This window comes from Aptenodytes forsteri, unplaced genomic scaffold (genome assembly GCF_000699145.1).
Source record: "Aptenodytes forsteri isolate BGI_AS27 unplaced genomic scaffold, ASM69914v1 Scaffold63, whole genome shotgun sequence".
In the NCBI taxonomy this organism is placed as follows: Eukaryota; Metazoa; Chordata; class Aves; order Sphenisciformes; family Spheniscidae; genus Aptenodytes; species Aptenodytes forsteri.
Genome location: NW_008794709.1, coordinates 3480259 through 3505239, shown reverse-complemented (window position 1 = coordinate 3505239; position 24981 = coordinate 3480259). Strand labels below are relative to the sequence as shown.

Here is a 24981-nt window from a genome sequence, read left to right as displayed (position 1 = left end):
GGCGGGTGCGCGCGGGGGGAAAGGAAAGGGGGCCGCTGCGCCGCCGGGCTCCTGTCCCGCCGGGGGGACGCCGTGTGCCGGGGGCGCTTGTCACCGACCCGCCGGCGCCGCGGAGGCTGCCTCCCTCCCAGGCCTCCGCGGGGGGGCGGGCGGTGGTTTCCGCCGGAGGTGTTTCCCGGGCGCTCTGTCCTGCCCTACGGCCCGGTGGCGGGAGGGGGGCGGAACGGTCTCGCTGCCTGCTGGTTCGGGGAGGGGGATGGTGCTCCTCCCGCCGCCCTTCTCCTTGGCCGCCGGCTCCTCCGGGCGCTACCCATCGTCGTTTCGCTTTCCCCGGCCTCCGGCTCGCAAGTCGGGAAGGGGGCAGGTGGCGAGTCCGTGTCTGAAAAGTCCTGGACGAGGGTGGGAGGTGCTGTTGTGCACGAGTATCCTTTTCGGGGCGGCTTGCGAGATACCCTTTCTCGGCCGAAAATACCCCCGACTTAAGTCGTCCTAAAGGTGGATCCCAGTACCCTTTTTCTCTAAGCAAGTCGTCCTCACGGACCTGGTTGCTGAAAAGCTGAAGTCTCTTACTTTCCTATTCCCCTTCTGCTCCCGTTGAAAGGGAGAAAGACGACATGTAGTACTTCGCTTGGGCGGACAAGTAAAACTCAGAGTGTAACGTCGTGGAAAAAGTCGGATTACTTTTCCGTGCCAAGTGAAATACTGGTAGTAATACCCTGAAAGAGATTTTTATTTTTTTCCCCAGTGATTTAGCAAGGAGTAGTAAACTTTCTTTTTCCCTGACTTGATAATATAACTCATGTTTTCTGTCATTTGGAGTGCTGCTGTTCCCTGGCACCTGCTAATATTGCCTATAAGCAGTTGATTTCATTGTTGTTTATTGAGTCTGACCTTTTGCAGGTAATATTGGCTTTAATATTGGAAAAAGAAAATGGTTAATCGTGATATTTTTTGCACAAGGGCTTATACAACTGATGCTGTATTTTGTTGCAGATCAGTAAACAGTGAAAGATTTTGAAAGCTAGTTTTTTTCTAAAATGAACAGATATGGTTATCTTCCTTTGTTAGATAGAGATTCCCTGACAGTAGGGAAATGGTACTTGCCAAAGTGAGATATTTTAATTTTAAAGTTAACATTTAAGCCACTTCAAATGCTAAGAAAAGACTCCTCTTAAATATGCTAAGTATGAAGCATTTATTCTTTTTGTTTGTAGATCTGCAGATTAAAAACAAAAAGCATTTTCAAGACCTAAGATATTGCAGCTATTTGAATTCTGAAAGCAGTGTTAACTTTTTCCAAATTGCTTGTAACTTTTATTTTTTATTTTTCTGTTCCCATTTCCCATCTAAATATGTAGCTTGTTTAACTTATTAGGAAACTTGTATGCATAGTTAACCATGATCAGAAATAACTATTTGGTTTGTAATATGGGGCACTAAAATTGTGGTATCTTAAAACGTTACAGTTCTTTAATAGATAACAGCATCAGCTGCTTTGAGTGGGTGTTTCCGAATGCTTCACAAAGCAAGCTTGAAGACTTGTGTGTGGAAAGAATTGATAACCTTTTAAACTGTTCTTAACCAGGCTAGTTGCAGAATGGATGGCAACTCCTGAAAAATTCTGTGTTGTGTGTATGTAGAATACTTTAATGTCTTAAAGAATGTGAACAATCACAATACAAGCACTATGACATTACTTCTACCATACAAGAAGATTTTTTTAAAAAGCAAGATTCCTGTATTTTTCATGTATAATGCTATATTGAGGATGGTTTCCCTGACGGTTTTTTACAGAACCATACACCATGTCTTCTGTTGTTTCGTCAAAAGAAGATACAATGTCATCTGAAAAAGCAGATGAGAAACAACCTGAAACTGAAAACAAAGCTGAGGAAAGTGATGAAGATGAAGAAGAGGAAGAAGAGGAGGAAGAAGAAAAGGGTATGTGTTTTTCCATTGAATAAGTTGTCCTTTAAAAAATACCAAGCTTACTGAATGCAGTCTCCTGTGATCTCAGCTAATTGTACAATTATTGTTTAGGAGATTCCATGGTACATCTATCTCATGGGTCATAAATCGCTTCCCAGTAAACTATAACAGGCAACATTAGAAACAGCGATACTCATGTTCCTCAGGAAAGATTGAAGGAATTGCCAGCATCCTGGATTCCTACGCCAGGGTTTTTTTTGTGGTGGTGGTGTTGTATAAACTACTAGATGATTATAAGAGGTAGTGTCCTTTATCAAATTATTTGTATAAAAATGCATATCCAAAAGAGAATCCTTTTTTGCCAGTAACACTCTGAAGTGATCCATATTTTCAAAAGAGAGAAACTTGAAAAATCTGTGCAGTAGCTTTGGAAACAATACAGATGTCTTTGCTTAATTGCTGTGAATTAATTTACTGGGTACCAAAATTTAATTATATTGGAGGGGGGATATTCCATTTGACTAATTTTGTCAGTAAAAATCATGGAGATTTAGGATGAGCAAGCAAGGCAGATTTTGTGCTGTGGCATGTAATTGAAGAGGGTAGTCAAGGAATACAAGATGTGATGAAGGAACTACTATGCAAAGATGTTAATTTCCATCATGAAATCTCTAGGCACCTGTTTTGCAAATGAAAGCATCCATGGAAATAGAGCTGCAGTAAGGCACAGTGAAAAGCAAGTCACTGATGGTCTTAGATTCTTAAAAGAGCTGAAGTTTGTCTTTAGGAAAAGTAGTAGAAAGAAAAGAGATTATCCTGTTTGGGAAACTAGAGTAATTAGAATTAGATTTCTAGAAACAACTGTGTCTTGTGTACACACAAGTATGTTTTGCTCTGTTTTCATCAGATACATATCCAGTTTTGATTACGTTCATACAGATTTTGAAGCTGCTTTCAGATGTTAAAGCCAGGATAGCCCATCTGTTTAGCACTAAGGATAGCTTGATTTGAGGTCAAGTATTTTAGTATGAAATGTTTAGGTGAAGCTGACATGGTATCATTAAAGTAGTGATGTGCAATGTATACATAAAACAATCTAAATGTATTCATTACTAAGCAGTACCAGAATTACTGGGAATAGTATTCTTGTAGTATTTGTGACACTCATGTCATGCCCTGCAGAGTGCCACACTGCGTAGCCCTGTGAGGTGTTGTACACTCCCACTGTGTTTGTGCTTCTGCCTCTCCTGCTGATATGCGTGGGTCCTCCAGTCCAGTAGTGGGAAGAGAAAGTGTCTGCAGCTATGCTGGACTCTCCTTTTGCCCATCTGGTGGTAGTATTCTCCCCGAGACAGCTAAAGCAGAGCTGTGCATGTAGGGGCTGGGGCATCCCAGAAGGAGACTATGCAAACAGTGTGAGTTCTGTACCTCAGAAAGGCAGTGAAGGGAGAGAAGGATGGGTTTCTGAAAATGCGTAGTGCTGCAATCTCCATCGTGGGGTGAAGTGCCCTTTAGGAAATGCCCAGTCTTGTCTTCAAAGTTAAGTTGGATGCAGGATTGTGGTTAAGAACTAGAGACTCCAATATACAGCTCCATAGAATCTCATTGATCTATTAGCCAAAGTTTTGAAAGTGTCATAGTATCTGGTTATACCATTATCCATTTTTGGTTTGCCATTTCAAAGATTCAGTGTTGTATTGCCTGTCACTACAGTCGAATCTGCTCATGTAATGAAAAACATTGTGTTTAAGGAAGCTGTCTTTTGCAGAAAAGAGTCTCATTGTTGAAGGAAAAAGGGAGAAAAAGAAGGTAGACCGACTGACCATGCAAGTGTCCTCGTTGCAAAAGGAACCTTTTACAATTACACCAGGTAAGCTTGTCCTCTCACATAAGAATTGTGAGTGTTGGGAACAATAATGAAACCTCTTAAAAGATCAGATTATTAGTTTGTTGTAGATGAGACCTAACTTAAGAGTCATGATCCATTTCAAAATAGTAAGGCTATTAGAATTATATGAAAACCCTCTTTTATTCTGTAGCATCAATTTAAACCATAAAAGTTGTATAATGTTTAAACTTACCTGGAACAGGATCTTCAGTACCTAGCCACCACTAACAAAGGCAGGAGCAGCTAGAATAAAAAGAAATGCCAAGTCCGTGTACCCTGGTCTAGGTAGTATCAAGTAAGGAATATAAAGAGACTGTCGTGATGCCTAATTGATAGGAAAAGGCCTGCTTCATGTTTGACCTATTATAATGTCTGATGCTATTTTGAGATAATAACTTCTTTGATTTTTTAAAAAACAGTAGATATTTGAAGTTATAAACACATAGGTAAATATGAATGTGATGAATTGCATAATTGATTTTAACTGTTTCAGGAAAAGGGCAAAAACTCTGTGAAATTGAAAGGATACAATTCTTTCTGAGTAAAAAGAAGACAGATGAACTTAGGAACCTGCACAAGCTCCTCTACAACAGGCCAGGCACTGTAAGAACTTAAAATCAATCTTGTGTACCTATTAGTTCTCATGCATAGTGAAAATGTTTGTAGTATAGTTTTTTACATTTGCACGTATGGATCTACTTAAGTGTCGTTTATTACAAACTACTTAGAAGATTAATATTGCAGGACCAGCTGAGCAAGCCCATAATTTTTCTAACTCCTGTAAACTACTCTCCCTATAAAAATCCTATGGAAAGGTGTACTGAATTGTAAGTCTATGTGAATATAGATTTTTTTAAAAAAATTTTTTTTTTTAATGGGGGAGGGGTGGTTTACCTTATGAGGATGAGTTGGAAATAATTTATGGTTCACATGCTAAAAGCTGCTGACGTGCGGATTACAGTCAAAATACTCCATGTAGTTATTTTGTTCGACATAGCTTTTTCTTAGTACTTCTATTTCTTTTATGTTTGAAAGCTGTTAGTGGGTTGCTACATTGCTACTTCCCTAGTCATTTTCTCCTTTAGTTTGCACAAAACAGTAGGAAGTAAAACTACATTATAAGAAAAAGTTTAATAGTGATTTTTGTCACATTTATCCAAGACAATTAAAAAATTAGTTAAAAACTGATATGCTCGCTTTTGTATTTAAGGACGAAACTTAAAGAAAATATAATAGCAAATCTTTCTTGGAGCCCTTTATGTATCAGTGACCATGCCTTAAATTTCAGAGTAAATATGACCCATTTTCCTTGCTAATAGAGATAAAATGGACTTAGAGAAATTAAGGCAGATTAAATTTTACTATTTCAATACACTTATATTTATAGGAATTTGTTTTTAATCTCTTTGTATTTTGGAAACTTGAACAGCTAGCACAGAAACCAGGAACTGAATAGTACTAGTACAGATACATTCTAGCTGTAATATCTCAGACTACTGCTACAAATGCAGTGCTTGTTTCAATGGTAGAGAAAGATCTGTTGCCTGAAGTATTCGGAAAAAGACCAGCATGTATTCATTAAAACCTACCTCTGTGAATTATGCTATTTATTCAGTGTGGCAATAAACCAGACTAGAGAATTTCTGACTTGGTGTGTACAGAGTTTTGCAAACTTTTGGGTTGTCCTGCAGTAGAATTTAATTGTTTGATAGGAAAGGTACAATGACAGAACCCTGTAACTTTCTGATTTAACTAGCTTTACCGTGGAAGTCATCAGACTACATCCATTTACCCTTCATGAAACCAGTAACACTTTTCTACCGTCTTTGGGTGGAGGTACTGGGATACCATTACCTCAGAGTCCATCTTTCCTACTTTACATTGCAGATCTGAGACATAACTGATTGAAGAGACTGTATTGTTTATTGATTATGCAACACACTGCTAAGAAACTAACTGAATGATACTGTTATTATTAAATCAATTATTAATAAATAATCTAATCAACTGACACGTGTTCGCAGTTTCATAATTATGTGCAAATGATATAACTGTAAATTGATATTTAACACTCAAGTCATACTGATTAGGCACAATTGCTATTGAAATACAGCTGTCGCCCTTCCCTCCCACACGACTTACTTGGTTGCAACTCCACCCCCTTTTGCTCTGCTCTCCAACATTTAGTCTTTTGGACATAGACTTGTTGGAGAGTCTAGCTGGATTGCTGCAGTGTCCCAGTGGTTTGAGTTCAAAGATATGAGAATATATTTATTTGCTTCAAAATACGTTCAGTTTGGAAATATATCAGTATGATTTCATCCAAAACTATATTTACTCAGAATTGTTGGGAGCTCAGAATGCTGTTTAATATAGTGAAGATCAGATGTTGTCTTGTATGCACATTCTGTATGTGCTTTGGATCATAATTAACATTTTTAATAAAACATGCCAATACCATCTGCAAATTTTCTTTAGGTGCTGGACAAAGATAATTACCTTTGGAAAAGGAACTTAGCTTTGGTAAAACTATATAAACTAATGGAGAAATACCAGGAACAAAATTTGTAGAACTATTGAAAGTGAGTTCAAATTATTCTTGATAGTGTTATAAAGATCTCGGAAGAATAACAGCTTTGGGATGTTTTTTAACTTATTTTTTGGTAAAAGGAGATGGAGTGAAAACAAAGAACTTAAATATATTGGGATCTTGATGGGAGCAATTTTCCCATTATAAGCGCTGTCGCAATGAAAGTTCAACCCTGTTTAGACTGCAGGTATAACGGTAGAAGTTGTAAATTGGGTAGTATGTAAATGCAAAAATTGGTCATGCTAAAGAAAAGGTTCAAAAGTACAATCATGGTCCTACGTAAGACTTTAGAAAAGCAAATAAAGTAAATCTGCTTTAGCAGATTATATAGTAAAAATAAAATGCACTATTCCGTAACAAATGACATGGTACAAAGCATGCAACAGGCTTCATATGATCGTAGTTGTGCAAACCTGTAAATAACTATGCAGTACGTTCTAAACAAGCTTGAAATGGCAGGTGATTTTTACCGGGTAAGTTTTTAAAAAGAATAAAAGTAACCAAGATCACAAGAACTTAATTGTTGTAGTTCGGCTATCATGAGATAAATAAAGGTATAATCCATGTAGGTTATAACTTAAAGGCTATAACTTTTTGTCAACAGAAAGCTAACTGCTAGAATAGATTTTTCTTGTATGAAAAGTTAACAAATGTAATTGAATGAAATCTTTTAAACTACTTGCAATGGAAAGTAATCTGTGTGTTCTGTTCTAGGTTGCTTCCCTAAAGAAGAATGTGGGTCAGTTCAGTGGGTTCCCATTTGAAAAAGGAAGTGACCAATACAAAAAGAAGGAAGAAATGTTAAAAAAGTAATGATCTGTATTGCTACTTAAAATAGCTTGACTCATGCTATACACTCCTTTTTATTTTTGAAATTTTACTTCAGATTAAACTTAAAGCTGAGTGGCTGTTTCCTAGAGCTCTGTGATCTGTTGCTGAGCTCAGTTTGATCACACAAACTGATCTCTTAAGACAACTTGCAATGTATTAAAAAGAGTTAAATCGTGAACATTTTATTCACAATTCCTACAGTCCTGGCTTTAACTATTGCATGTTAACTAGCAGATTCTTCTGCCAAGTGAGAGGAAAACTTTATTTCCCCAGGGCAAGCAGTGTTGTGGATACGTTGTGCTCTATTCACGGTGCAAACTTGCATCCTTCTATGCCTCAAAACCCTCCTCCTTCAGAATCAAAGCCACTTCTGCTTATTGTATATTAAACATACAGTCTTATTCCTAGAATTGCTGTAGCAACTAGTCTTAACAATTTTTTCTTTTTTTTTTTTCTTTTTTACTGTCTCGCCATATAAGCTGCTTCTCTATTAACAGGAGAAGCTGCTGCAGCTTGAGTTTGACTGGATTGAAAGGGTTTAAAAATGCCCTTGCATATTTGTGCAGCTAGTTGTAACACGTGAAAGAACTAATAACTTTACACAATTGATTCTAAATTGTTTTTTTTAGTGTCAGTTTATTGATAGTGGGAAGGCTTCCAGAATTTGGAATTTGCAAATCTTCCTTCCTCAGATATGCAGTTTTCTAGGAATAGGGTTTCTCAAACACATGTGAATCTACAAGACAAACTCTGCCTCAGGATGGGAATTTTGACCATTTCCCACAGGTTTAATTGGATAATGTTTCCCCTTACCTGCAAAAGGTCACAAAATAAAGTATTTTTGCACATTTTTTTCATATTTTCCATATGAAAGAAGTGCTAGTTAAGTTTTGTTACACTTCAGTCTTCAGCAAATATTCTGAAAACTGGTTGCATTGCCACTCATATCAAGGTACTGAGCCCTATGTGCTTGTGTTACTGTGGTAAGTTCTGCTGCTCTTCATAGCTATGTATGAAACACTGCTGATTAGATTATTAATTTATTCTGACTACGTGATTGATTTCTGCCCACACTGTACACTTGCATGTCATCATGTTTTAACAGTATTGAACAAGATCAACAAAGGACAAAATTTATTTTGCAGAATCTTACTGTTCAGGTTATAAACTAAAAAGAATTAGGATTGAGGTTGCTGTGTGGATTAGAGTTCTTGGATTTTGTAAGTGAAAACTACTTCCTATGGAAGTTACTGACTCAAAACTTGTGTGCACTTGTTTATTCCACACTTGAACTGCATTTTAATACTTGGTACATTATGTTTGCTGTTACCTGCAGGTGTACCTTCAAAGCATTAAAAATATGAAAGTATTTGGGAGGCGATATTTATTCTTTGTATATATTATTTCTAACCTAAGTTAAAATACAAGGACAAATGCCGTGTGTAACGCAAGTCATAAGGAATTTTAGTTAAAGCAGCAATAGAACCGTAAAATCCTATATTCAGTAGACAAGGTCTTGAAAGTTTGAAACTTCAATGCTGTGCAGTTTTTAAATCTGTTAACAAGTTACGTGGTTTTAACTCTATAGTACTATTGTCTTTTAAAATGTAAGAGACTGACTTTTGATTCTGCAGGAATACCTTACAAGTGTTCAGTGTATCCCCGAAAGCTAAACAGGACAGCCCTCCCTATGTTAAGATTGCACAGGTTTTTTTATAAACTTGTCTAGAAAAATGATTGAAAGATTTGACTTCATCATTGGAAGGATGGTGGATGAACTGTACTTTGAGCCAGGGAGATGCACCAAACCAGTTAAGATTTCCTGTTCCCATGCCCTAAAACATGGGAGAACAAAGTTCTTCCCCCTTAAAAGTCTGTGAGTTTAAAGGGACAGTCTGAAATTAAATGCTACTTTAGATAAGTTGCAGGCCACCGTGAAATAGTTGCACTGACTTTTTAAATAAACAACGAAAAATAAGTTTCCTTTGACTTTGATTACCAGAAATAGCTGTTAAACTTGTGAAAAATGGTCAGACAATGAAATCCACTTTCCAGGCAGCATTGTACAAAATGAGCGAAGAGGAAAGCATAAACATTTGAAGGGAGGTAACAGAATGTGGGGGGGGGGGGCTTTTTTGTGTGTTGTGTTTTGTTTGGGGTGGTGAGGTTTTTTGTTTGTTTTTAAATCTCACTAAGCTTGCATTCTGATGTCATACCCGCACAGGATTTGACTCTTTCTTTCCACTTTTTTCAATACCGGTGGGACAAATGATAAAGTGGGACAATTGGTTCAAGATCCTGTTGGAGTAAAGGGGGTGGATGTCAGAGTTTCTCTTAACCTTCTATCTTCATCAGAGGTACTTCTGTAAAGGGGTAAGGAACCAGAGAAAATAAAGGGAGACACCCTGCCCCCTTAGAGTTCAAGTCTTGTACCCACTGGATTTATTTTCCAAGATTGATTCTTTCCAATGTGGTAGATTAGGAGAGATTCTGGGGAAGATTTTTTTACTAAGCTTTTATAACTTTTTTTTATATATCTTACTTTACACACACGCGGATTTGGGATTTTTTTGTTTTATTTTGCTTTATGTAATATGGTGGTGGTTCTTTGCTTAACTATAGATAAGACTGGAAATGTAGTTAAGTGTATATATTCATGTCTATTGTCAGGTTGCAGACACAAACCAGATAGCAGCTTCTAGCAGTCAAATGTTGACTGATTGTTTAGGATGTGATACTGAATCTTTTTTCTTTTTTTCCTTTTTTTTTTCTTCCCCCCCCCCCCAGATTTAGAAATGCAATGTTGAAAAGTATCTGTGAAGTTCTCGACTTGGAAAGATCAGGAGTTAATAGTGAGCTGGTAACCAGAATCTTAAACTTCTTAATGCACCCAAAATCTTCAGGCAAGGTGAGATGCAGGTTGTTATGCTTGCTTTTATAGCTCTGTTCTGATGAAAAAATGTAGCTGTCTCTATTCCTTATTATTTGCTTGTTACCAGCGGTGATACAGTTACTGTTCTAACTTCCTGAAGTAGCAATGGCTTCTTGAAAGAGAGTAGCTCTTCTGCAGGCATCCATAATGGGGTGAGGACTTAGATAGAAACTATATGCTTACATGTATGTGCATGTGTTACACATTGTTAGTGCACAAAAGTGTATGTGGTCAACACATGAAGCTAATTAGAGATACCCATACCCAAATACCATAAATAGCTTCTGCTTTGTGGGTGAATGGAGGGGAATGGAGGTCAATAGACATATTATGTGGGCAGGAAAGAAAAAAAAGAAAAAGGTGTCAGAGCAAGGAAATAAAACATGAAAGGACAGGAAAATAAGCTGTCAGATGTTACCTGGGTATGCTATAAGTTGACATGTGTATGTGATCACATTTGGTCATCACAAAATGGAATTTGTTGTAAGGCTACGAAAACTTGCTTTAACTAGTATATGCTAGTGCACTAGATTCAGCTGCCAAGACTACTAAACTCTATTATTAATCTTCTTGGCTTTCAGTTTTTAATCTAAAAGTAATACTTAAATAGTTAGACTGTTTCTCAGGAAATTAAACTTATTCCCAGCAAACACTGGTAAGTGATGTGAAGAAGGAGTCTGCATGCTGCCTTAGGGACGTTGGTACTGAGTGACAACAAAATGCAGTTTTGCATGAGACGTGACAGAATTCCTGCCTTTAAGTCTTCTGAAGAGTTGTCAGCTAATTTGTTACCAGAAGAAAAAGCTTGCTTTTATGGGTTGGGAGGGCATAGGTAGGTAAAAGGTTCCTTCTAGATTGTTCTTTCTTGCTTCCCTAACCCCAGCCTTTGAAGACTTGTTTGGTTAGGGGAGTGGAAGAGGTGCTTAGCTTAGAACTGAAATTTCATTTTACTCAGCTCCTTCTCTGTAATGAATTTCTGCTTACCGCAAAATGTTACGGCTGAAGTGTAGTACATAAAATAGTCCTGATTTTTGTTATCAAGTCTTAGAGACCTCTATATTTGTTTACTGTTCTTTCATGTGATTTGAAGGAGTTCGTATTTTTAAAATTCACTTTTGTATTCCTACTTGGGTAACACACATCCCTGTCTCTCAGCCATTGCCAAAGTCCAAAAAAACACCAAGCAAAGGTGGCAAAAAAGAACGCAGTAGCACTGGAACAACAAGAAAAGCAAAACGCACCAAGTGCCCAGAGATCTTGTCAGATGAATCCAGTAGTGAAGAAGATGAAAAGAAGGAAAAGGATGACTCTTCAGAAGAAAAAGAAAGTGAAGATGAGGTAATGAGGTTTTTTTGTTTGTTTTTCAACATAGGGCTAAAAACATTTGTCTGCAGTTTGTCATTATGTGGTTGTTATTGATTGGTAATTCTTGGAACATGCAGAGTTGGGGGGTAAGTGATGTCTAACTGGATGAATGGTTTGAAAGAAAAGGGAACACATCTGCAATTTATAAGAGATTTTCATAATTTCTTAGTGCATTAAAGTTAGAGAATCAATAAGATAAGAGGCGAAGGTTCTGATTCTTGGATGTGTATATGCACCTTATAAAACCATTTGCTATATGTCATCTTGGGGCGGCCAGGTTTTCAGACATAATTGATTGCATTTCTTGTATGATCTTGTGATGACTTTATTAATGTAATTTCATAAAAATTCCCTCTATCTATCTTTTTTCTGTGTAGGGTTTGATTGGATACCTAGGACTCAACTTTTAATTCAGTAGAGGTCCCTGACCTACCCGACTGCATTGTTTTTGGATCTTGGTTCCATATTTCTCCTGGATTTTATGTCCTAATCTCTCTTTCAGGGTTCTGTGTCTTGGATCGCAAAGATAAAGTGAGCAACATAGTAAGCAGCCTTACAAAGATCCCTGCAAGCTCCAAAGTGTTCTCATCTCACTGTATTTTCTGTTCTTTGTTTTCTTTGAAACTTCTTTTAGCCTTGCATAGTAAGAGAGAAATGAGATGAACTTTGTATTTAAATGCAAAATACCTTTCCCTGTGTATTCCCTTTCAGTCCTGTACTTATTCACAGAATAGACACAAAACATGGAGGGCCAGTACAAGTGTACAGCTGATTTGTGTACAAAGTGCACACTGATTTGTTCGTATGCCTGAAGCCTGGAAAAAAAGAAATGAAAAGGAGCTACAAGCTCCATCTTATCCTGTGTTAGATGGGACTGCCTTTTTAGCCTTAATCAGAGCCCTGCAACAAACAGCAATTAGTCGACTGTTGGTGTCCAAGGAAATTCTTTGTGAGCTATGGAACCTTTGGCTGTAATGCAAGACCATTATTTACTTGGGTTACATTCTGTCTATTGCAGTGGAAGTGTGACAGGCTGCTAACTAAATAGTTTGAGCTATAGAAAATAGTAACAAAAATCTTTTGTTGAAAGGCCAATTTATGTAACTTTAACAGTTTATTTTGTCACTGTCATTTTGATAGGTGTTATTTTTAATTTAAAAAGATGGTTCAAGGAAATTCCCCATGCCTCCATGAAACAAACTTAATTCTTAGTTTGCCTTTTTCTTTCCCCACAAATGGCAAATTGAAGGAGGGCTGAAATGCTAAAAGTTAATTTTGTATTTGTTCATCTCTTCAGCAATACAGTCTTCCTACTGCAAGGGGAGGAATATCGCTTTCAGAGGCAGGAGTTGTCTTTTAAAAAAAAAAAACCAAAAAAAAACAAAAACCAAAAAAACCCCAAAAACAAAACACCACAAAAAACCCACAACCCGAACAAACAAAAAAACCTCACAGTAAACCCCATTGATCTAAGTGGGTCTTCTTTGCCTCCTTTCAGAAGGTGGGAGTTAGGTATGTCTGCCAGGCAATAGTTGAGTCGACTGAAGTCTTTGGAAACTGAAGTTGACTTGCATGGAGTAAAATCTTAATTATGACAAAAACACTAGTACGTTAAATTAGTTTGAATATAGGAAATGGTGAAATGGAAAATGTCTGCATTTGCACAGCTTTAAGATTGCAGCATTTAAAAAAAAAAAAGTTAGGTTTATGACACCCTTTAACATACTACAGGTGGAAGGATGTAGGCAGCATATCTGCTTTGCTGCCCCAGCTCCATTAGAATCTTAGGCATGGAGTGGCTGGAATAGATTGTCCTCAGAGTTGCGTGTCGCTCTTGATTGCAACTCTTTCTTTAAACAATACAAACGAACAAAAAAATCTTACAGTTACCTGGAAGCAAAACATATCTGAAATATTTTTGTGTGCTGGGGGAGCATAATTTTATAAAAAACTGAAATGTGAGTGCCAGGTTTAACTTCTGACTTTGTGGCTGGTGATGGAGCTTTAGCAGAAACTCGAAAGCTGAAAAGTTAGAAACTACAAACATTTATTTAGAAATTGGGCGATCCTTGAGTGTATTTTCTGAATTTCAACAGTGAAAGTCTTTATCCTTCATTTAACGCTGCAGAGCAACTGCAACTATAACTGAGCAAGGCAATATAAATAAATATAATCTGGTTTATTAAACACTAGTTTCATGACTTGCACCAGGTACTAACAGGAGAAGCAGTTAAAAGTTATGAACTAGTCTTAATTGTTTAGATGTGATAGTTTGCTCAGTTGACTACACTGCCATTTTAAATATAAATTAGAATTATGAATTTAGTAACTACTGTTAGCTAATTTGTTTTGTTTCATGTTGTTCTTTCTCTGAAGTATAGTTTATTCCTGGTCAGTGTTCCATGTTTGTTTCTGTGAGGAAAGTTTTCAGCCTTGTCAGAAGTACTATCTAAAGGTTTTGTGTGTTTAAACACACATATAATTTGTGCCAAAAATGCAGTGCACTGATATGTGTATAGTGTATGTATTTATGTTCTCAATTTCTTCTGTTGATGCTAACTTAATGCAATAACTTTTGGGTTTACTAGTCACAATAATTGGTCAGTTATAGATTAGCTAATACAGTTCTCAACTAGTGCAAAAAGAATTAGCTGCGTGTAGTCTTAGAGAGCTATAGTATCTACAAGTAATTGAATACGACATACCATGTCCTTTTTTAAAGGAACATCTTAAAAGTGATTTTATAAGCTGATTATAAGTAATTATGAATGGAAAGTTGTAGCACAACCAAACTACTAGTATCATCAAAAAGTTCTAACTGTTTGAGCTTAAGAGTCCATGTAGAAGGACAATGTGAAATTTAAAAGAATGTAGGAATACTCTTTGTGGACATATTCCCCCTGTGGTATAAGGGTAGAGATTGCTAGTCAAATATAGTAATTAAATGTGCTGATTTAGTTTGTATTGACAGAAAGGATAATTTCCATTGTGGAAAAGGGGTACAGATTGTTCGGGTAGAAACCATCATTTTAATCTTCTGTTTTTCTTCTTTATAGCCCCCTAGAAAAGCATCTAAAAGAGAAAAATCTAAAAAGGTGACTACCAAAACCAAGAAAGCTGTGAAGGGTGCAAATGTCAAGAAGGCAGATAGCAGCACTACTAAAAAAAATCAGAACAGTTCTAGAAAAGGTAAATGCTTTATATCTTTCATCATACGTTGTCTTGTAGTTTAACTGGGCTGCTTATTAGAAAGCAAGCTTTTGCACCTAATTGTGAAAGAAAATAGAATTTTGTGAATTGTTGGCTTGCTACTTGATGTTTCTTTCCTTGCATCAGTAATTAAAAAAAAAAGTTCCTGATTTGGGTATACTTTATTTAATTTCTATGTGTACAGATACATACTTTTTATTTGCATATAAACTGAAAGTATCAGCCTAGTTGTCCCTTCTGCTGGAAGAACGTTAGCAAAATTCTGTTGGCGCCTCTATAGGGACTTCACATGAATCTTATAATTGATCCAGTAGTATATATCCCACTGGGTATGTCTTTTGTTCATCAGCTTGATGTGTTTTTGTTAATATACATACGGGTTCTGCATGTGTCCTGTTGCTATTGGTTTTCTCATATCTGACAATATGCATAAAAGGTATACATACATCAAGTTCCTTAATAGCTGTGTAAAGATTGCAGCAGCGCAGGTGGGGACGGTGGTTTCTTTCTAAGCAGCTTTGCAGAAAAGGACCTGGGTAGGGGCAGATGGTTCTCGCAGACAATGTGTTGAACCCAATTCAGCAGTGTGCCCTTGTGATAAGGAACACTGACAGCACTCTGGGCTGTTTCAGCAAGTGAGTAGCCAGCAGGTTGAGGGAAGTGGTTATTAACCCCCTATTCAGCACTTGTGAGCCTGCCTCGGGAGTGCTGTGTCCAGCTTTGGGCTCCCTGGTGCAAGACAGGCATGGACATACCGGAGCGAGTCCAGTGGAGGGCCACCAAGATGGCCAGGGGGCTGGAGCACACAAGGTAGGAGGGGAGGCAGAGGGAGCTGGGCTTGTTCAGCCTTAAGAAGAGATGGATAAAGGGGGATCGTACTGCAGTCTGCAACTACTGAATGGGAGAGTATGGGGAAGGGAGGGCCAGGCTCTGCTTGGAGGTGCATAGCAAGAGGACAGGAGGCAACAGACACAAGCTGCCACCAGGAGGGAAATTGCAGTTATGTGTTAGGGGAAGAAAAGCTTCACCATGAGGGGTGGACACAAAGAAACGGGGCCTGGGGCAGTTGTGGAATCCCCATTGTTGGAGATGTTCAGAACTCAACCAGGCAGGGCCCTGAGCCACCAGCTCCACGTTGGCCCTGTTCCAAGTAAGGGCTTAAACCAGATGATCTCCAGAGGTCCTCTCCCACCTTAAATTCTCTGGCACTCTATGAGATAACAGCCATGTCTCTGTCACAATTGTAGTTTGAGTTATTAATGCAGCATATATCCATACTGCAAACGTACTTTATTTAATGCCAGCATCGGCATACGTATGCTATAGCAGAGACATCGGTTCACATTGATTACCCTGTTTGTCAGTGTCTTAAGGAATGGTTAAACTCTTAGCCATAGAATTATGCTAAACTTCTTTCATAGCCTTATTTCTCAGCAAACTGGCCTGTGCTGAACTCAATGTATTTTCAGATTGGCTGCTGGCAATACTAATGTGGCTGACTCTGTGTGTGTGTGTGTGTACACTTTATTTTGTCATCAAAATACATATGTAACTTTTTTTAACACATACATGTTTTGCATGTATGTTATGCAACACATTCATAATTTCTTCTTTACTCATACTGCATTTCTGTTTTGAGTGTATGTTTGCAATACAAAAATCAAAATGTTAAGTAGGTCTTTCTGTAAGCTCATTATCTAGATTGTTTGGCATCTGCTCTGAATTTTGTCTTGTTGGCAGTAGAGGAACTGAGTGGATGTTGGAGTCGTTCAGGCTAATTTTTTTGCTGCTGGTAAAAGACTGTAGGAGTGTCCTGTGCCTCTTCACTTAACTTCCTTTATTATTCTCTTCATTTGTTGTCATGGTGTTTCTGATAGCATGATCAGTAATACAGCATTGCAAAATTACAAGATCGTAGTGGGCAGCGCTGCTGGGGGGGACATCCAAACTCCTTTTTAAAGCAAACAAGTACTTTTTTTTAGGGGCATAATACCTCAATTTAGAATTGCTGTAATAAACCTTTTTTTTTTTTTTGATAGATTAATTTAATCTGTCCCATACTTTCTAGAGTACATATTGACTTGTAAACTGATAGTTCATCAACAATGATGTGGATTCATAAATATATGTAGTACTGATAGCATTAGCTTTGTTTTTAAATGGATGATCTGGCAAGATGTCCATTTTAAGGGAGAACATCTGCATCAGACGTTTGAGGAAAGTTCTGATGCCTTCTGTTTTGGAGGAAGAAAGCAGACAAATTGAAAATCTTGTATTACAATTCCAATTATTCTTCATATTTAGAAAGTGAGTCTGAGGATAGTTCAGATGATGAACCTTTAATTAAAAAACTGAAGAAACCACCCACAGATGAAGAACTGAAGGAAACTGTCAAGAACTTGTTGGCCAATGCAAACTTGGAGGAGGTCACAATGAAACAAATTTGCAAGGAGGTAAGCAAATATGATTTTGCAGTCTCTTTTTAGGCAGTGGGTTCTCTGTGAACTGACTTCTGTCATCGTTTCAGAAATGGAGGCTTGCAGTCTGCACAATGGTTCAGAAACAAAGTAGTTTTGTATTGATTTATTTACTTGCCAACAGCTATAACAAGGAGAGCTTTAATCTTAAGATATGCAACACTGATACCCAACATTAGAACAGAAATCTCCAAAGAAAAATTAGCTACATGGAAAGAAGCAGTATTACCTCCAAAACAACTGCCATGTATTAAAGTGAAAGTATGAGATGTTGAATGGTGCAGTAGCTTGCTACTGTCAAAAGGGGAGGGCTATGTACTGCTCTCTGTACATTTCTCCTGCTCACCTTGCTCTTATTCTTCGTACATTCTCTTTATGAGTCCATTCAACTCTCATCTGTCAGCAAAAAATGAATAGTTCTCAGCTGAGTTAGAGCTGAGTCAGTTCAGCAAGGAACTGCCATTAATTGGCAGGACAGGTGCCAGGAAAGGGACCATGTGGCCGGAAAAGGGAAAGGTGGGGGAAAGTGACCAAAACGTAGATAATACTGTTACCTTGACACTTTCTACAGTCAGTTAACTCAAATGTTTGTTTTCCTGGTACTTCCAAGAAGTTGTCTTGAGAAAATTAAATCAAAAGTTACTCTTATGAGAAAACTGTATGTTTATATTCTGTACAAACTTTTTGTCATGTTTATAGTCATTCTAGAAGTCTGAAATTTGGTATACTGAAATAAAATATTCTGCATTGGTTGTCAGTGTTGGCATCTGTTTGTTTGGTCCTTTCTCACCCAGTTAACCAAAGAGGAGTAGTAGAATAGCACTCAAATGTGTTGACTCTTCTATTAGTCACTTGAAAGGATCACATTTTTACTTATTACCAAAAAATAAATAGGCCTTGGGATTTGATATTTGTTTAGCTTCCTACACTAATGCAGGGGTATCTGACTACTTAGAGAGCATGTAAGACAAAGATTGGAGAATTCTTACTTGTCTGACATGGCAGGCTAGGCATTCCAATCTGTTGATGTGAAAAATTTTATAGTACTAGTTTAGTCAGTGACCAAACACAAAAAAAAGATGTATTTAAATATTTATGTCGTCAAAATAAGGACATGAAAATAAGCTTGTCACTTTCCATAATTAACAGAGGGCATTTTGGCAGTTGTCATACTGGAAGTACCACATCAATTTTTGCCTTAATTTCATTTAAGCTCCTTCTATTCATACAATACATTGAATGAAAGTAATTTGAGGTTTGTCTTGTTTTTTTACTTTTTTTTTTTAGGTGTATGAAAACTATCCTAGTTATGATTTATCTGACAGGAAAGACTTCATTAAAAAAACAGTCAAAGAGGTAAAGACTTTATCATTTAGAAAACATTCTGGGTTGGGTTTTTTTTTTCTTCAGCCTATTAGAAAGTGGCATGGCATCCTGTTACACTACTTTTAATAGCCTCCTGTATAGTATTGGAAGTTTAGTGCTCTGATAAACCTGAACTCTGGCTCTGATTTTTTTTTTTTTTCTTTTGTATCCCTCCTTCAAAAATAACTGCTTCAGACTGTATTTTCTTAGCATGCCACTACTTCTGTTATGAATCTTTGGTAAGCAGAACTAAAATTAAAGCTATCATCACTTTTGATGACTTTTACTCTCTGAATGCTATGCATTTGCTTTAAATTACAGCCTTGGCTGCAAGGTGCACTATAATTCATGCACTGACCACATACAATCTCATGCATTGTTACCTATGAATGTATAAGCTCTGCAGACCTGCAAGCTCTGGCAATGAGAGAAGGCAAAAGAGGATATAGATAGATAGCTTTTCTCTGTATGTGCTCCTGGTAGCACAGTTATAATGTTGCCTTTGAGTTTACTGCACTGAAGATTAGGCCTGCTCTAATGTATTCATGACAAAGGGTTTATTGTCCAGTCTGTGGTTGGTAATTTGTAAGAAAATTTTCAAGTTCAATTGCTTTTGCTTGCCCCAAAACTAAAAATGGAACTAGAGAAGTGAGGTTCACTTAGCGGAGTTACTTTATTAACTTTTCTTTCTCTTGTGGCTTCATTTGCAGATGTTAATATATGGCTATCTAGAAATAGTTGTGTCTATGTGCTGTGCGTACATGTGTCACTATCAGCAAAGGCATAAGAGAGCAATCTGTCTGCTGTAGGGATGTTCTTGGTTTTTTGTGATAGCAAAAGTAGGGTGTATTTTCTTGATAGTTGATGCAAAAGGAGAGGCTGTATGTAATTGGATTGAGAGAAAGGAGAAAACTAACTCACTTCTCATTTCAGTTGATTTCATGATCAGATTTGACTGTGGGAAATGAAGATTCCTGGTTTTATGTTCCCATGGATTTGAAGATCTGATAGGCACCAGCAAAAGGAATGTGTCTTACCCTTGTGGTATTTAGTCAGAGCTGATTCTGCTGATCTAATGTTAAGAGTGTTGATGTAAATTGCTTTATGTATCTTTTTTTTTAAACAAAACTGCATTTGATGCAGTTTTTAGTTGAACATACTTAAGTTTCGTGCATGGCAATAAATGTTCCCTTTTTTATAGTTTTTGTACATTTTGAATTGCTTTGTATAACTAGATTGATTAGAACCATCGTAGCTTTTTAGTGTGGATTACTAGCTTGCAGGAAATTTTAAAATCAAGTAAGATAAAAGCTGCTTATCTGCACATATACATGCAGAGACTGGAATATTGCAGTATTGATTATAAAGATATTTTGAATACATATCCATTCTGAAAATAACAAGACTTAGTCACATGTTAATGTCTTTTATATTCTGACACATTCTACAGATGCAGAATTATTCTAAATCTAGATTACTGTCTTGCATGTGTAGGCACTGAGAGAACTGTCAAAGCATGGTAACTAATTGGCATATAGATGTTATTTTTGTACTTTTAAAAGGCTTTCTGTTGTGTATATAAAGTTATTTCAGATTTCTTTTGTGCAAATCAGTTTTTTAATCTTGTTACTTTAGGATTTATGACATGAAATGTCAGTGTTCAGCAGTGAGGCCGTGATGAAAAGTGGTATGCAGAAGTTTCATGAAACTGCAAATGAGTTGAGGTTTTACAATGTTTGTCCCATCTTACCTTGTACAGAAACTAAACTGTAGTTTTATACTTAAGCTTTTCAGCATTTAACTTTGTACAAAAGACTACAGATACATTTGTTTCAGTGGCTTGACGTAGTAAATAAAATCCCTCCAAAGGCTACAGGAAAATTTCTAAAGTTCACTTTGCAAAAAATCTTTTACTTTAGTGTCTTGACTTGATGGCCTAGCATCTCAGAAGTGGGTATCCAAGATGCACAGCTGGGAGGCTCGATAGCTTTGGAAGTCCACAATGGGGCTTCTGAATCGGACAGCGCTGACGTGCGTAGTTAAGCTCTCTTCTGTATGGGAAAGCTCTTCTGAACCAGAGCCTTGGTGCCTCAACATGGACAATGGTACTTTTAAGCCTGCAGTCTTGAACTTTGGCCTACAGTTTTTTGGATCAAAGTGAACTCTTTGCATAAATTTTTGTTGTTTAGGTTTCTGTTCTCCATATACCTTGTTGCTAATATGGGAAGTCCTACACTTAAAATCATGAAACTAATAATTGCCAAAGTGTGGGCTGCCATTAATGCCGTGAGCACGGAATCCCTCTGACTGTAGTATTGCTGGAAAGACAAAGCGTATTTTTTTGAATTTTATTATTGTACAGTTGAGAAATAAGGGTTCATAAATGATCTAAATTCTGAAAATGTTCAGCCAGTTAGACTATTAATCTTCACACACTTTTTTAAATTTCTTTGCGTGTAATCATTTATAATACGGCTGAATGTAATGGGGGTTTTTTTTGTATTCAATAAATGTCTTTCACAAAAATGTAAATCAGTTTTGATGATCTAACATTTGCTTAAATGTATAGTAAAAAAAAAAAATCTATACAGAAACAAGGTTGTTGTCTTTATCTCACTGGTAGAAACTATTCAAGCCTAATTCAGCAGGCTTCTCTACTTTTAAAGATATTATTGCTGAAATGTATGTCCTTGCACCAGAATAAGATTTTATATCTTCTGTGAGGTTGGTGTGTTTTTGTTTTTTTTTTTCTCTGAACTATCTTAGCATAAAGAACACTTTTTAATTTGCAATTAAAAACATCAAAAGTTTCCAAGTCCTGCTTAAAAGTGGTAAGTTACTTGTGTCAAGTTTTGTTGGGTTTTTGGATGGATTTTCTACAAATACTTGAACTGCCTTGTGATTTTTACGTAAATATACCAGTCAGTTTTAATTATGTGGGTCAGGAAGTGTTTTTAAGATTAATGACTCCCAAGTATAAACACTTTTTATAGTGTAAATTCTAACAAAAACTTACAAAAGGATAGTGTACTTCTATTTCTTGTATATACGCATTACTTGCCACTTTGGAATTGCGCAGAAGGAATGGAAATGAACTCGGCATCCTTCAAAAACTTTATTTAAATCTCTTAACTACAATTCAATGTAGTCCTCAACAGAGAAGAAACGTCTGAGCTGTTTCCCTGCTAATCCATACCAGTCTGGCTGCAGCTGATACAAGATTCCAGTTCTTTCTACAACTGGGGGAAAGGCTGCAAGACAATACTAACAGGTAAATAAAATGTCCTGCTTATTCTGATGCTATTGGATTAAAAACACAGCTGATCAAGGCTCTAAATCCTGTACAGAGATGCTCATAAAAAATAGAAACTGGCTAACTGGATAAAAGGTAACTGAATAAAGTGTTCAGGCGTATACATTCCAGGTGCTTAAGATTATGTCCTGACCATTGTATTCTAGAAAAATAGTCCTAACATCTTGATTTGATTGCTTACAGCATAATTCCTACAGTCCAGTGTATTGGTTCCTCTGTTTAGTTAAGTCTTTGGCATTCAGTATTTTGGTCGGTGACCTGCAAAACCACACAAATTAACCTGAATGACTTGCTTATATAAACAACTGTTCTTATGAATGAGCTTGGCACTTGAGGTAACAGCATACGGGCCCTGTAGGTGAAAAAAGATGGAGAGGGCTAGGTGGGGAAATGGAAGAGTAGAAATTTTGAGTAAAGAGAAGTTACATGTCTTTAGGAAAAGAGCTGAGTTGAAGTTATGCGGTAACCTATGGTATACTGCTCAGGCATGTCTAACCAAGACAAAATTAAAAGACACAACTTTAAGTGCCATCCCACTTTTTTCCAGAAGCTCTAGACCAATAGCCTTCTTGGACCTGAGCAGGCTGCTTATAGCGTCTGTGTTCTTTCTGCATTATCCTGTTACAAGGCACATGACAAGGGAAGATCTATGAATGTATGGGTTTAGATTAGCCACTGCTAAGCTGGACTTAAAAATAACTCTTTTGGAGTCCAGTGCTTAATCGGGCCAAATAATGCCCCTGGCAGTCAGCATGGTGATTCCAATAAGGTTTACTAGCTCTGTTGCAGTTTCAGAGAGAGGGTGGCTTATGACCACTTGGGTAGATCTAATTATTCCTGTTTCCAAACCAGAAAGTTGGCTATAATCAAGTAGCTTTGAGCTAGATGAAAGCATTCCTGAAATGACTTCTGGTGGTTGTTGTTGTTATTTTAGTTCCCATTATTTAGGGAGAACAGTGGAAAATCTAAAAGGTACCAGAATACTGTCTGAAAACTTGAAATAAGAAATATAGTAAAATCAATGTTTCACTTGCTGAAAAAAAAGTTAAGAAACATCTTGAATGCTGACAAGTGTGTTATCTTCCTTCTTCAAAGAAATGTTTCTCCTGCCTTTGAATTCAGAAATATTTACGAAAGCAAGTAGCTGGAAGTTGTAGGTCTAAAAGTTTATTCAGGTGGACCCTGACTTGCAGGAGAAATGGGCTGACAGGAACCTCATAAAAGTCAACAAAAGCAAATGCAGCATCCTGCTTCTGGGATGGAATAACCCCGTACAACAGTGCGGGTGGGGACAGTGGTTTCTTTCTAAGCAGCTTTGCAGAAAAGGACCTGGGTAGGGGCAGATGGTTCTCGCAGACAATGTGTTGAACCCAATTCAGCAGTGTGCCCTTGTGATAAGGAACACTGACAGCACTCTGGGCTGTTTCAGCAAGTGTGTAGCCAGCAGGTTGAGGGAAGTGGTTATTAACCCCCTATTCAGCACTTGTGAGCCTGCCTCGGGAGTGCTGTGTCCAGCTTTGGGCTCCCTGGTGCAAGACAGGCATGGACATACCGGAGCGAGTCCAGTGGAGGGCCACCAAGATGGCCAGGGGGCTGGAGCACACAAGGTAGGAGGGGAGGCAGAGGGAGCTGGGCTTGTCCAGCCTTAAGAAGAGATGGATAAAGGGGGATCGTACTGCAGTCTGCAACTACCGAATGGGAGAGTATGGGGAAGGGAGGGCCAGGCTCTGCTTGGAGGTGCATAGCAAGAGGACAGGAGGCAACAGACACAAGCTGCCACCAGGAGGGAAATTGCAGTTATGTGTTAGGGGAAGAAAAGCTTCACCATGAGGGGTGGACACAAAGAAACGGGGCCTGGGGCAGTTGTGGAATCCCCATTGTTGGAGATGTTCAGAACTCAACCAGGCAGGGCCCTGAGCCACCAGCTCCACGTTGGCCCTGTTCCAAGTAAGGGCTTAAACCAGATGATCTCCAGAGGTCCTGGGGATAAGAGGATGGCAAGATTACATAACTTGCCACGCCTTTTCACCTGACCTTGTCTACTAGACTGCACTCAGTCATAGACTTGCTACTTCAGTTTTATTTCTGATCTGTTTCAGACAGCTGGGCTAAAAGGAAAAAAAAACCTCCCTCAACACAAACTATTTTCTTGAAGGACTGTCATTCTTTGGGGGAGTGTGATGAAATCTACTGATTTGTACTTTATTTTAAAAGCAGCATTAGTATTTTGTTTCCATTTTAAAGATTGTTATTCTTAGAATGAAGTTAACATTTTTCAAGACCAGTGTCAGGTGTAATGAAAGTAATTTCTTGCAGGGAGTTAGCATAAGGAGAACAAAGCATGTCCTCAGGATACAAACTTTGAACTGCTAATCAAGTATGACAGGGTTAGGGGAAAGCAGTGAATCTTCCACACAGTATTGCTTTCACTGGCTCAGACCTACATGTGTTACTGGTTGAAATAAACTTTCAAAGGGAGTAGGAGTTTTTTTGTTGTTGTTGTTGCTTGCAGTCAGACTGACTTACACTAAATGAACATCTAACCCCCCATTCAAGAAGAACAATGTAGATAAGTGTTATCAGAATTTGTCATTGTTTGTATTTATTTTAAATGTTTTGGGTATGTAGTCAGGCTTGCACATGCTTATAGTGATCTGTGCTAGTAGGAAGCTTTTGGGATCACGATCCTACAAAGTGTTCATACTACAATTATTTAGTTATTATTTAGCATTAAGTGGTTCTCTGGTGGTTTTTCTGGCTATTTTAAAACTATGGGCAGTGCTTCTAAATAACTAATCATTTTAGCTTAAATTTCCTCTGGCTAAGGAAAATAATCCGATACAAGCTTATGAATTGCTTTGTAAATCTTTGAGGCAAAAGACACTAACTATTATGGTATTGGCCAAATAACAGCTAAGTTAGTACTTAGAGCTCAGAGAAGGCTGTAGAGCAGCACTTCTGAGGAATTGTCTACCTGTAGGAATATACTAAAATGAAATCTTAAATCAAATGTAACAAAAAAGTAGGCTTAGCCACTAGTTAAATTTAAGGGGGGGGGGGGGGTAAAAAAACCCATGAGCA

General features: G+C 37.7%; 1 protein-coding gene across 1 annotated transcript; it reads left to right on the top strand.

The window, feature by feature from the left end:
• The first annotated feature begins 1798 nt into the window (after positions 1 to 1798).
• On the top strand, positions 1799 to 21184 carry DEK (DEK proto-oncogene). Its single transcript, XM_009273723.1, has 10 exons — positions 1799 to 1941; positions 3698 to 3799; positions 4311 to 4420; positions 7122 to 7216; positions 10026 to 10146; positions 11326 to 11508; positions 14592 to 14724; positions 17050 to 17198; positions 18510 to 18578; positions 19521 to 21184. Exons 1-10 carry the CDS (start codon positions 1806 to 1808, stop codon positions 19530 to 19532), a joined length of 1110 nt encoding a protein of 369 aa, XP_009271998.1. The 5' UTR covers positions 1799 to 1805; the 3' UTR covers positions 19533 to 21184.
• Positions 21185 to 24981: the final 3797 nt, after the last annotated feature.

Excerpts from the sequence above, each read along its gene's own strand:
- DEK (XM_009273723.1), top strand. The coding sequence starts at position 1,806 with ATGTCTTCTGTTGTTTCGTCAAAAGAAGATACAATGTCATCTGAAAAA. Across the intron at positions 1,942-3,697 it reads AGAGGAGGAAGAAGAAAAGG|AAAAGAGTCTCATTGTTGAA; the intron begins GTATGTGTTTTT and ends TGTCTTTTGCAG. Across the intron at positions 7,217-10,025 it reads AAGGAAGAAATGTTAAAAAA|ATTTAGAAATGCAATGTTGA; the intron begins GTAATGATCTGT and ends CCCCCCCCCCAG.